Here is a 13,753-nt window from a genome sequence, read left to right on the forward strand (position 1 = left end):
AGCATTCATACTATATGTGGGAATGGCTTGGATGGCCAGAATTTCCTTCACCGCCTGGGATAAAAAATTTAGCTTCCAATCTTGCAATCTCTTCCACACCCTATCTTTTATGCTCTGAAAAGCCGTTACTTTAGATTTACCAACCAAAGTAGGAAGCCCCAAATAAGAAAATTGAGATGTTTTATTCTTTATCTCCACTTCTACATTTCGGACGTTACTACGATGCCATCTATTCAGCCATTCCCTGCACCGATCCAGCTTAGCATTAATAGGTTCCATCACGTCACCATGTGATTGTTTCACCCTCCACACTTGCTTTATAATTCTTTTGCACTCCTTATTCTTTGCCCATTGAGCATCAAACCGGAAGAGCTTCCTTCTTGTTTTACTCCCCTTTTGATCAATCAGATTAATATATAGGTGGATGGTCAGAGCTTAAAGCCATCTCAATGTAAACCCCCACTTTAGGAAAATTTTCACGGAGGCATTAGCCACCACCCTGTCCAATCTTTCTTGCAAAAAGAATTCTCCCTCCCTACCATTTTTCCATGTAAACCTTGGGCCATGGGTTCCCAAGTCGGCCAATTCACAGTTTGCTAAAGTGTCTTTAAAAGCCTCCATTAAACCCTTTGCTCTTTCAACCCTTCCCTTCTTCTCTGAGGGATGTAAAATTTCATTAAAATCTCCTACCACCATCTATGGTTTGGGATCAAAACGACGCCAATAATCGCAACAAACTCCAACTCTCTCCCCTTTGTTGTGCCTCCGGGTGATCGTAAAAACCCGTATATTTTCAGTGAGGACCCCAGAAGCGGGCTTTATAATGGCATTGATTTAGATTGATTTAGATTGTCACGTTAGCATTGTGAGATAAAAATGCAATTCTTAATGTCACACACATACACACACACACACACACACTTATATATATATATATATAGAGAGAGAGAGAGAAATGCTAAAAATCATTATCTTAACCATCTTTCAACCATCTCTCTGTAATGAATGGGTGAATCTACCATTGAATTTTTGTAGGACCCACATAAGTCCACAAATCAATGGTGGATCTATTAGATTTGCAAAAAAAGATGGTCGAAAGATGGTTGAGAGAATGATGTATAGCATATCTCATATATATATATATATATGAAAAAGGACAAAGTTTTCCTCCAAACTAGGTTGGAAGAATTCCTACAACCTAATTTTTAAAATTGACATGTGTCCCCAAACATGTGAGAAGCACATGTTTTTTTTTTTTTTAATAACCTAGTGTCAACCAACCACCATTAACTCCAAAATCTATATGCCGTCAATTATTTTTTTCTCCCTCTCTCACGTCTACACATCTCCCTCTCTCTAGAACATCAACAGAGACAAACATGCGCACATCTCCCTCTCGCACATCCAAAGGAGTCCAAACTTTGTGTCTTTCCAATCCAAAAAATCTCTTTCAAATATGGTTTATTGGTTGGTGGAGAGTTCCAAGGCAGTAGAAGAGCACGCCAATCCTTCATTAAGCTTCACGTCCTCAACGCCCTCATCTGCCGATTTTTTAGATTTGACCAATATGAAAGAGGAATGGACTTAACTCATCTCTCACATATGGTTTCTGTGATCAATTTTTGAGATTCTGCGATCAAGTGTGGGGATTACTTTATTTGAATGGTTGTTTGTATTGAGAGAAATTTACCGAAAGAGGATTGTATTTGAGAGAAACTTTTTTATTTTTATTTTTTAAGAAGTGTTGTATGAACGTATTTGTTAAAATGCATGAATGGCAATTAGAGTTTAAGATTTTTTTTTTTTTTTCACTTCAACTTTTTGCTTAAATGCATCGTAAAGTTATTATTACCAATTGTAACGGCAACTGCCATTGGTTGAATGCCCAAATACCTTACAGGATTTGCAAATAGCATGAATCCAGTCATGGGAAAAGCCCGTTTGACTATCTCTACTTAGAGAATTGATCTTTATCAGTTCCCAAGACAATTGTATTTATGCTAAAGTTTTACTCTTTCCCATTCCGGTGAAAGACATTTTAATTTTTATCATGAAGTGGACCGTAACAATGCCAATTTTAGAAATTAGATTGGAGAAATTTCACCATGGTGAAAAATTTTGTCCTTTGAAAAATCTCCAAACATAGCCCAGCCCACATCCACCTTCCGCCCGACCCAACCGCACCCCACCACCCGTATAAAATCCCAAGCAAACGGAAACTCCCGAATCAAAAACTCACTTCCCACAAATGGCCCTTGTGTCTACAGCAACCACCACATTCCGTAAACCATTCTCAAACCCCTTCCCTCTCTTCCTTAGCTCCTTCCCAATTCCCTGCACCCGTTCCCACCCTTTCATCTCCCTCTCCTCAGCGCTCCATCCTCACCGTCCATCCATCTCCTTCCCCTCAAATCCCCGTGCCCCGCAGCCCCGCCGTCCTTGCCACGCCGCTAGCCCTGGACCTCCCCCGGACTCCGACCCGCGTCCCCCGAATGACCCGGTTTCTCTCACAGGTTCTGATTTAAAGTTGAATTCATTTAATTATTTTACATTTACTTAGGGTTTGTTTGTTGTTATGTGTTCGAATTCCGAATCTGTATCCGTGAACTATCTTTTAAATTATACTGTTGATAATTGATACTCTTCAAACATCTCGAATCAATGTGTTTGTTTTTTGTTGGTAAACAAATTAGAGATTGCACAATTAGACTATCGAGTAATAATTTTAGAAAATTTTTACATGGGTGTGTATATATATACCAATAAAGAATGTACAAAGCAACCAAGCAAGAATACAAAACACCACTAAAGTAACAGTTCCCAAATGAAATATTTTGTGCCCTGTAAATACATGGCAGTCTGTAAGAGATAGCCTAAAGAAAAATACAGATATAAGAACTGATTATGTCAAGGAATTATAAACCAAAAATATATTCAAATTTCTTAAATTTGGAAACGAGGCAATTTCGACAGTGGGTATTCTCTTGAAAGAAAATCCATCTTGCTTCTCTTAAACCAAAAAGATTAAAGGGAGTACCTAATACAAATGAAAGCAAAATGGGGTTTGGTTTTGTTATTACTAGGAATTGCTCCTCTCCTTGTTGGGGAACCTACTTCATGGAAATGGCACTAGTATTCAGTTAGTTTGGTCTTTTTTTTTTTGGCTGAATGAAATAGGGGAAGGGGCAGTTAGTTTGGGCTTGTTTATTATTGAATTGGGACCAAGATAAAATAAAATTTTCTGTCGAAGGTGACCACGCTTTTTTCCAGAAATTGGTGACGAAAAAAATTTATAACTTGTATAAATCTTTCCATTTTCCAATTTGACCCAATCTATTCAATTGTACAACTATCTGTTTACATAATTGATAATGTGAAATTAAAGAGTATTGAAAAGTCTTCTTTCTGCTTTTTTCCAAGAGTCACCAATCTATGTTGTAGGGACCTCCAATTATGAATAATAAATTAGAGGAGCCCAAAAAACTGTTCATACCATGAACAAAGTATAATGGCAGTCGGGCAAGTATTGCCCCATCATCTGGTGGTTAAGGACATATGTCTTTCAAGGAGGCAGTCCAAGGGCAGATTCTTACGTGTTACTCAGCTGTCTGCCACTGGTGTGTTAAGGATTGATGAATTTTGGGACATGGATCAGTACTTTAAGACAAGGGTGTTGTGGCTCCCATGGCCTCTCTCCCTTTACCACTGTTGACAAATAGAGTTCCAACTTATGGAAATTTAGTGAGATTCTTTTTTAAAGAAAAAATTTTCCTTTGGCTTCATGATCCCTGCCTCCTTGGTTTTTAAAGATGACTTCTGGTGTAAAAGTCGCCTGCTGCAGATGTTTAAACTGCTTTAGCTGGGAACATTTATGGTAGAGAGTTTATATTGAAAAGATTTGGTGTTGGGTTCTGGAAGTGGGGCTGATAGTTGAGATTTTTACATGATCTGAATTGTATTTGGTTTGAAGGTTAAAGAACCTTTTTATTGTTTTCTATCACTTTATCACCTGTCTGGTTTGGTTCCAGATTTGCATATTTCTACCGCCTTAAACTGATAACAATTTATGATCCCAAGGGTCTATTGCTTGACTGGATTTCAAGACTCAGTTATCTATCTTTCTAGTGGCATCTACATGCTTCTTGCCGTTCATCTCTATTTCAATACTTAGTTATCTATATTTCTAGTGGTTAAGACAATAGAATAATGATGTTAGCAAACTGTAAAAGCTGTTCGAATTTTATTTTTATAACTGCTTAATGTTCTGTGTTTGAATAGAATGATGATTAGATGGCCTTAATGATGTCAGATATTGTGACTTATTTCTTTCTTATGTGCATTATACTATATATATACGGTCTTGACTCTTGAAGTGCCTGGATTTTGGTACTTGCTGACCTCTCTTCATTCTTTTGGAAACAGGACTTGCAGCATCTTTATCCAAATTTCAAGATAGAGTACAGATCTTCTTTGCTGTTCTTTTCTGGATGTCTCTATTCTTCTGGGCTTCTGCATGGGATGGGAGAAGTAGACCAAACAAGGGATCACGATTTAGAAGATAATCTAGTAAGCTTTTATCTTGTATATAATATCAGGTTAGGGGAATAGCATTACTATATACATAAAGCAGGAAGCATTTGAATTAGGTAAATGATTTAAACATGTTTTAGATTAATATTTATAAATTTGAAATGCTGTATTTATCAAAGTCAATATGATAATTGGGGGTGAGTGGGAAAGACCCCCTCTCTCCACCTTTGTAACCCCTTTCCCATTTATTGCTTAGGAAACAAAATAACAATTAGGTGATGACTCTTGGTTATTTTTATGCTGTATTGGGGTAACATGAAGTAAAAAGATTTACAGACGTGTTATTTTTGTAAAACCAGCCCCTTGAAAGAACATTAAAACAATTTGTGAAATTCTTGAAGGTCCCTAGATCTTAGGTTTTTTTTATTTATTTTTTTTTAATTTGGTATGAGGCAAGCTAAATTGAATTTTGATCTTTTTGATCCCTTCTCAAATTTCAATGAATTCTAATTCCAAATTTAACCTTAACTAAGAACTTTTTTGAATGATGCCTTTAATACTTTTGGCATGGTTTCTTAGAATGGGAATAAATTTTGTCGTAAGAGAGGTTAGGTTAGTTAATTCTATTGTCTTTTGTCCAGAAGTTGAAACAAGATCTAGAGAATCGATTATGTCAACATTTTATTCTATCTTGAAAGAAATAAAAGAAGCATTTGAGCATGTTAAATCCAAATGGTAATCCTTATTAAATTTTGTGAACGTGTAATGCTGGACAGCAAGGAAAATTAAAAGGTTTGAAACTAAAAGCTTATGACAAGAACATTTCCCTAAATGTTCCTGCCAAATCCTTACAAAATGTATTGTCATCCATGCAAAAGTAGCTACAAACTAATGGACTAAAGAAAAAGAAAAAGAGATTAGAAGTTGTATAGGGGGCTTGCATGTGACCCAATGTTTTTTTTTGGGTATTGGGTCATTGGGTTTTTTAATTGAACCATACAGAATATGCTCAAGCTGCATATAATTTTCTTTTGAATAATTTTGTCCTGCTGGAAAGTCACCAATGAGCTTGGAGGTGGTCGATTTAAGGAAGTATATTATCTATGTATATTTGGCCTGAGCATGTAGTCATCATCTCCACTAGCCTGTAGAAAGAATCTTCCGTACTGAAATAAGTGAAACTCGAAATTGCAAAAAAGATGGGCCAATGGCCATACCCTGCTGCACCTCTTCTATCTAGAGGTTAAGTGGAGATGACGATGGTGTACATGGTGAGGGCAAATAGATGGTACGGAAGAATCATTTACTTCAAAGCGCTACCGGCGATGAGTGATGTAATAGTCACCTCATGACCCTAAGAGGGTGGAAGTACAATATGGCAACAAAAAAAGGGAGGAAGGGGGTATTGTAGATGTAATTCTTGAAGTCGGAGCCGTTGATTGAAGCACAACATTTCATGTGACAAGAAAAACAAGGCCCATGAGTCATGACCTTCGGTCTCTAAAGACTAAAACTAATAGGTAATGTGCTGCGTAGGATCATCATATTCATTCACCAATTGCAGTAACAACTTTCCCTGAATATTCATTCACCTTGCCAAAATTCCTTTTGCTCTTCACTCTCCTTCTAAAAAAGCCTCCGTTGATTTAATTACTTGAGGCATCTCTGGCTGGCCACCTGACCAGTTTCCATGCTTATCATCATCTCTTTCGCAGGCATTCTCGGTTAGGGTTTAGTCGTGTGATCATATGTATGAATTGTTGGCGCTGCATGTGGAAATGATTTGTAAATCCCTTGGACAAAGATTGTATGCCGAACACCAAGTCGATGAGTGTTTGACACAACAACCCTAGTATTTCTGACAAGCCAAACCCTTAAGAGCAACGACTTTTAGGCACTTGAAGCACAATTATTGCAACTCCCCCAAAATGTGGACATTATCACACAACAAAATCACGAAATGATGGAGCGATTTCGATCCTAGAGCTCGGAGCTCTTGTGTTGCAAATCGGGATCGTGAAAGTGGTACGGGGAACTAAGAGAGGAGAATCGACCGTCATCCCTCCAACAAACCTCAAAAGGAAAGCATGTGGAGCAGTTCGATGCAGACAGACGTGTGGATGCCTGTTTAGACACTTTGCAAGCTGCGTTCGACAAGATGGTTATGACAATAAAAACTAAGCACTCCTCTATCATCAAGAAATCATCACCAAAATAATCATGGAGCTGCTGCTTCTCCCAAAGTTCAAAATGTCTTAGACCGAATGTATGACAGTTCCATATACCCCGTGGACCACATTGAAACTTATAAGGCCTACATGCTTTTGCAGGCAACCCCTAACAAAATCATGTGTTAGGCATTCCCCACCACACAAAAAAACGAAAGTTGTTTGGAAACCTACAGCCTGGCTCAGTCAACTCCTTTAAGGACTTGTGGAAGCAGTTCATTAGCTAGTTCATTGGCACCATTAAACAGGGCGCAACAAATCATCTTAGAGACTTCATCGCCTGCTTTAATCGGGAGAAACTGTTGTTCGATGACCCATGCATCTATGACCATGCACGTCACACTTGTTTCTCGACGATGAGGCGATGAGGAAGCTAAAAAATCGGTTGAGGAAATTGCCGATAAAGGTGTAATCGATGGTGATTGATTATGATCTATGAATGTATCATTATTGAAAAAGCAAAAAGACAAAAGGGTTGCGCTGAAATAATATAGTTGTTTTTTCCTCGAGATCATTGGCTGTATCGAAATTATAATCTGTACCAATGATATGACATGTGTATGATTTTCAGAATTCTACCTGTGAATATTTTAGGTACTGAAAATCAATTTGGCAGGACTTTCCACAGCTTATCAGGAGTGAACTATCTTGTAGTTTGTAGTCTTCCAACTTTGCACTCCTTTTGTTTTCCAAAACCGGCTATACTTTTTTATATTTCGAACTCTTACAACTTTCTGAAACTATTTCTTAAATAAACTTATAATTGATGCAGCATGACTTAGTGGGTTGTAATCAATAATAACATTAAGTAACGGATAAATAGACTATCAAGAGATCTAAGAATTCTTCTTCATAAAAGATGGATACTCTCTAAGTTTTGAAAGAAAACAAAGAAAAATTTCAACTCTGAGTAATTCTTATTAAACAAACTCAATAATAATTCAAAAACTTCATTCTCAGGGCTCTAAGCATCTATTTATAGCCCCAAGACTCATAGTCCTAAGATAAAAATGAAATAAAATCAAATTAGAAGTCTTTAACGAAGAAATCTAATTCAAATAAAAGACTGAAAGATAAGATAGAATAAAAGACTAATAAAGAAACCTAATAAAAGATTAAAAGATAAGATAGAATAAAATACTAACAAAAAAACCTAATAAAAGACTGAAAGATAAGATAAGCCTTGAATTTCAATCTACATCAATAATCTAAGCCCTTATTTTCTCAAAATAGTGTGAGTTATTTTAATGCCCACAAGACAAATTTATGCTTGTTTTAGATAGTTATATGGTAGAGTATGGTCCCTGTATGTCATGAACAGACCTGTAAAAACAGTAATTTTTTTGTATAAAACAAATTAATAAATCAAAAACAAAAATTAAAAGAAAAAGAGGGAGCTGACGGCTGGGAACTACTTACTTGGTGGCCGGGGCTGAGGGTTTATCCCTTGTCAGATAAGGGATGGCAACTTTGTTAGGTAAGGGGTGGCAACTGCTAACAAAGAGGGGTGATCTCCCCTCACAATTCCTTTGTCTAAGAGACGACCATTCTTAGGCTTCGTTTGATAAACGATTTTGTTTTGGTTTTGGTTCGATACTGTAGCAGGAAGTGATTGATGTGAAAAAAGGTAAAAATGGTTTTTTTAAAAAAAATTGAAAAAATAAAAATATTTGGTATGGAAAAATGAAATTTTTTTATTTTATAATGATTTTTTTATTTGAATAATAATAAAAAATGATTGATATGATGTAAAAAGTAAGAGCATATTAAAAAAATAAAAAAGTGTGATGAATAGTGTAGAGCCAAAAACATGACAAAATCGTTTATCAAACGATGCCTTAAGAGTGCGATGGCTTTTCTTACAATTTCTTTATGTAACGGGTGGTTACTCACTGTAAGGAGCAGCTTTTCCTTGGCCTTTTCTCTCTATATAGCAATTACTCATCATAAGAGATTAAAGGTCACGTAATATTAATTGATTGGTATATATATATAATTAGATGATATATATTGCTGAAGAGACTTACTTAAAATTATAGGAAAACTTAATTATAGCCATAATTGTCAAGATTGAAAACACAGCTAAATTAAAATAGTATTTATATTTAAATAAAGTTGATTGAGAAGTGTTACAGATTCATCACTTTCTCTTGTCTATATCTTTTAATCTCACATATTCAATGGGTAGAAACCAAACATTTATCAATTTGATTTTTCGGTATCATATAAACATATCTAAGCGGAGATTGGTCATTCATAACATTCTGTGACAGCAGTGTGAACAATACAATTCCTCAACGTCGTCACTTTCTTCATTCCAAGCAAGTACGCATCAAACAGTGTAGAGCATGATGGAGAAGGCTAACCAGAGAGTGATGTCATTTTGTCACTTCCAAAACCAATTCTGGACCGTCCACTCTCCTACCCAAAACGCAAAATAAAAATAAAGTGGCAGAGGTGGGTCCGCATAACACGTGGGATATAGCCAGGTGTCAGTCCCTCAGAGGTAGTCAGCATGCACTATGAACTCCTCGCTTATCTGGCGCGGACAGCGCATACCAACCCACGAGCGCTGGCCACTGCAATTTGTCCTTTACTAATTACTACTAGAGTCTAATCGTACGGACCATATTGATTTTTGTTTTCTTCACACTTCCTATAAAATGCAACTCTCTCTGCTCTTAGCTGCTGAACCATAGGAGGTTTTCTTCCTCTATAATCTCTAATCTCTCTCCCTTTCTGAAATCATAGAAAATCATGCTTCTGAGAAGCGCCTCTGCACCAATCTTGAATTCGTGGCTACCCCAGTACTGCAAGGATTCATCATCCCCAGAGACTGAACCAGTTCACCAGCTTTCAAGAACCAGATCAGTTTCTTTTACGGCATCTTTTCATCCTTCTCCTTCTGATGAATCGACGAAGAAGGTAACCCAAGCCTTGCAAGAAGCAGAATTTCAAACCCCACCAAAGCCCAAGAAAACGAACCCCATATCTCGCCCCCACAAAAAACAACCAAAAATCACGGTCGAAGAAGTGGAGGAAGAAAAAGAGCTAAAACCCAATTCGGTGTTGTCATCATCTTCAATCCGGAGACTTTTTTCAAGCTCTGGGTTGGGTGAGAGTGTTGTGGGTGAAGAAGGATGTGCTGCGGGGAAGAATGATTGTGTGTTGCAGACTCTGGTAGGGGGTGGTGGAAATGGGAGTGTTGGTGGTGGTTGTGGTGGCAGAGGATCAGATGGTGGAGATGGAGAGGATAATGGTGGGTCTGGATCTTTTGAAGGTAATAATCATGGGAGTGATAAAACCGACGTTTATTACCAGAAGATGATTGAAGCAAATCCTGGCAATGCGCTTCTTCTTGGAAACTATGCAAAGTTTTTAAAAGAGGTCAGTAATTTGCTAATTTTCTAAAATCTTTGATTTTTTGAATCCTTTCTTTGTTTGGTTGCTAGGGAAAATGAAGGAAATGATCATTTAATAATTGTTTAGAATACTTGCCCTGATAGGCCATCTATTGCTGCCAAATTCTTTTGTGAAGAAAAGTTTTGGTTTGGAATCTTGCTGATATCCTTCAATTTGAAAATAGGTTCGTGGAGATTTTGCTAAAGCAGAAGAGTATTTTGGGAGAGCAATTTTGGCTAATCCAAGTGATGGAAATGTTTTAGCTCTCTATGCTGATTTGATCTGGCAAACAAAAAGGGATGCCGATCGAGCCGAGAGTTATTTTGATCAAGCTGTTAAAACTGCCCCAGATGATTGGTAAGAAAGACAGCTCCTTGATCATATTTCAACTTATCTACCTTTGATTTTGTTTAATTTGTTTAGAACTGTCTAGTTTAGATTAATTTGTTTTTGAAGTTGTTGAATACAAAGCTTTTGATCAAGTGCTTCAGTTCATGCATTCAACTCGTTTGATGGAATTTCTCAACCAAACTACTGCTTTAAATGGATTCTTCCGAGTGAATTTTGTTCAATATAAGTTGATGATCGTAATATATATGGCTCCTGAGGAGTTTTCTGTTCTTGATCTGTACTTTTCCAAGTGTGGCTGTCTTATAAAAGTTAAGAGCTAAAGATTGATGTTGTCTGTTTGCAGTTATGTCTTAGCTTCATATGCTCGGTTTCTTTGGGATGCTGAAGATGAAGAGGATGAAGAGGAACGACTTGAAAGTGAATACAGCCATGCTTCTTCTGCAAATTTCTTCCAAGGAGCTTCTCACCATCCTCCTTTGACTGCAGCTACTTAGTCTCCACTCTTCAATAAACCGTCTTTGCCTCTGCTGTGAAATAGCTCGAGTAACATAGTAGCTAAGAAATAACATTTCCCCTTTTTTGTAATTTTTGGGTAAGAAGTGAACGAGCCGACTGTAAATTATCAATTAACTCTATTATTAGTAAAGCAAAATTAACTTTCTTAAACCTCGTTGTACCTTCTAAATAAGGAAATATGTTTCTATGAGCCTTTTATTAGTAAAGCAAAGAAGTAATGTTATGAATCGCCTCATTATTCTTTGGTCACCTCAAAGCTTATGAGTTGTGATTTTCAGAACTAAAAAATCGTTATGAGCATCTTAATAAAGGTGAAAGGTGTTGCTTGCTTTGAAGTGATAGAAAATTTAGAAAATTTAGGGTTTGTCGTATCATAGCACTTAAAATTGATATTACTTTTATGTCGTATCAAAATATTATTTTCATTAAAGTAAAACTACATTTACTTTTAATTTTTTACGCAACTTTTTTATAGGTGACTTTTAAAACTTTTAAAACTGTTATATGATTAAGTAATTGAATTTATTTTTTCTTATAAGTTTAAGTTGTTAAGATAATTGATAAATTTAACAAAAATCATTATTAAATACGAGATGGATTTTTGATTCAATGGGTGTGAAAAAATTGTATAAAAAAAATTAGAGTATATGTAGCTTTTTACTTTTCATTATCTCATATCACTCAAAAGCCTATGTGGCTTGGTCCTTTGACTAAAAAGTTAATTTTTATACACCAAATGCTATGAGCTCTTAATGGAGGGGTCTGATTGTGAAAGGTGTTGTTTTACTGGGACCAAGAATTTGGAATTTATCACTTTACAACACTTTAAATTATTTTCATCTTTATGTCAAATCATTAGTTTGAACTCTCTTTTTTCTTTGTATTTAAAAAATAAAATAAAGAAATAGATCTCATATATTAGCCAACAACCCAACCTGAAGCTTCATAAAGAGATATCAGTTTAATTATGCTTTTGAGTCTGGGGAGCAAGAAATATTTTACTACCAAACCCATTAAGCAGCTTGAAATAAAGCTCTATAGGTTTTATTTTTTATTTTTTATTATATTTGTGAGTAATTAAGCTCTCAGTGTTGTAATTATTGTCAACAATTTTTGATACGACTCGTGAATTCGACATGAACACAACACAAAATTAGTAAGTCAAAATTGAGAGAAGTAACCAATTTAATTAAATAAGTCATATTATGATTGACTTATATAATTTTGTATCTATACCATGATAGCATTCAACTTGTTTTTTGGGATTTGTTTGGTTTCATTGAATGAGATCTCCTACTTGGTTCATAGCATTCTAAGAGTGGTCCTAGATTCCCACCCACACTCTCAAAATAAGAAAAAAAAAATGGCAGCCAAAACTTGCAGGAATGGGAAACTTCCAAAAAAAAAAAAAATCGACCTGATCAACATCAACACAAAAATATCCAAGTTGGGGAAAAAAAGCGGGCGGCTGAGCAAGTGGGGCGGGCGTCCAATTGAATCCTGTAAACAATCTTTCTCTCTCTCATCAGCCCTACAAAGCACTAGATATTCTTTCTTTGTGGCCTTAAATTTTAATTACCCAATCACTTTCTTTTCTTTCTTCTGACAGTGAGAAGCTGATATCATGCTTCATATTTGTTTAATCTTTTTTGTGTTTGTCTCTTGTCATTATAAGTTGTGGAGTGGAGGTCCTGAGACATATTGTCAAGATTCAAGCCATGCCATCAATTATTATAAGAGTGCCCTGTTGCATGGTTGGAATGGTTCCTATGTTTGCACCCATAAGAGATGATTTTTTATTCAAAGAGTCAAGACTACTGAAATCTTTGAAACCCATTTATATTATCTTGTATTTTTCAATTCTAAAATTTTGCTGTTCACCTTGAAGCTTTGGCCAATCGATGGCTTTTGTCTAATTTTTTACCCAAAAATGTTTCAAAGGGTCTCTGAAGTTTCGCGGTTTATCAAATTGCTCACTAAAGTTAAAAGTTATCCCCTAAAGTTCGAACTGTTATCAAATAACTCTTTTTGTTTCAGTTTTGTTTAGTTTTTATTGGTGTTGAGGTCATGTCCAATCGAAAGAAGGCACGTGTCCATACCATCTAATCAATATGCCTACATCATATTACATCATATGCATACTACACTAGATTGCCACTTGCAAAATTTTGTCACTCCCCAATTTTAAAGTGGCATCAAGATATAAATATTGTAATTTCAAATAAATAGTACTATTAATGATTATTTATTTATTTTTTATTGCTCCGGATTTAAACTCTTGGTTAAATCCGGAGCAATACAATTTTTATTAATAGTACTATATATTTGAAAACACAGAATTTCCATGTTGATCCCTCTTTGAAATTGGGGCATGACAAATTTGTTGAACCATAAAATAACAATATGCTAGAATACACAACAAAAAAGATTCAAAATTACCTTCAGTCATATTTGCTCAAGCGAATCAAAGAACCTCAGCAACAAAAACCTGACAATAATTTTGTAGAGAGGTGCCTTCTAACCTATGCCCAATAATACCTTATAGATAGAAGACACTGGCACTATATTTATAGGCAAAAATGGGTCTGTTTGGTAAAAAATTTGGAAGTATTTTTTTTTATTTTTTATTTTATACAAATATTCAAGTAACTTTTTAACATTTTTGCTTAGAAAAAACAAGCCTAAAATTGCCTTTTGGGGTAAGCTTGAAATTGGACATAAATTAG

The 13,753-nt window shown here is 35.8% G+C and overlaps 2 protein-coding genes across 2 annotated transcripts; both read left to right on the top strand.

The window, feature by feature from the left end:
• Positions 1-2,244: 2,244 nt before the first annotated feature.
• LOC132188293 (uncharacterized) lies at positions 2,245-4,814 on the top strand. The gene is made up of 2 exons (XM_059602713.1): positions 2,245-2,513; positions 4,423-4,814. Exons 1-2 carry the CDS (start codon positions 2,249-2,251, stop codon positions 4,560-4,562), a joined length of 405 nt encoding a protein of 134 aa, XP_059458696.1. The 5' UTR covers positions 2,245-2,248; the 3' UTR covers positions 4,563-4,814.
• A 4,621-nt stretch (positions 4,815-9,435) lies between these two features.
• On the top strand, positions 9,436-11,177 carry LOC132186907 (uncharacterized). Its single transcript, XM_059601025.1, has 3 exons — positions 9,436-10,145; positions 10,345-10,517; positions 10,855-11,177. Exons 1-3 carry the CDS (start codon positions 9,516-9,518, stop codon positions 11,003-11,005), a joined length of 954 nt encoding a protein of 317 aa, XP_059457008.1. The 5' UTR covers positions 9,436-9,515; the 3' UTR covers positions 11,006-11,177.
• Positions 11,178-13,753: the final 2,576 nt, after the last annotated feature.

This window comes from Corylus avellana, chromosome ca7 (assembly GCF_901000735.1).
Source record: "Corylus avellana chromosome ca7, CavTom2PMs-1.0".
Classification (NCBI taxonomy): domain Eukaryota; kingdom Viridiplantae; phylum Streptophyta; class Magnoliopsida; order Fagales; family Betulaceae; genus Corylus; species Corylus avellana.

Bases quoted from the DNA above. Each gene is read 5' to 3' on its own strand.
- LOC132186907 (XM_059601025.1), top strand. From the start codon at position 9,516: ATGCTTCTGAGAAGCGCCTCTGCACCAATCTTGAATTCGTGGCTACCC. The intron at 10,146-10,344 runs GTCAGTAATTTG...ATTTGAAAATAG, and splicing joins ATGCAAAGTTTTTAAAAGAG to GTTCGTGGAGATTTTGCTAA. The intron at 10,518-10,854 runs GTAAGAAAGACA...GTCTGTTTGCAG, and splicing joins AAAACTGCCCCAGATGATTG to TTATGTCTTAGCTTCATATG.
- LOC132188293 (XM_059602713.1), top strand. From the start codon at position 2,249: ATGGCCCTTGTGTCTACAGCAACCACCACATTCCGTAAACCATTCTCA. The intron at 2,514-4,422 runs GTTCTGATTTAA...TTTTGGAAACAG, and splicing joins TGACCCGGTTTCTCTCACAG to GACTTGCAGCATCTTTATCC.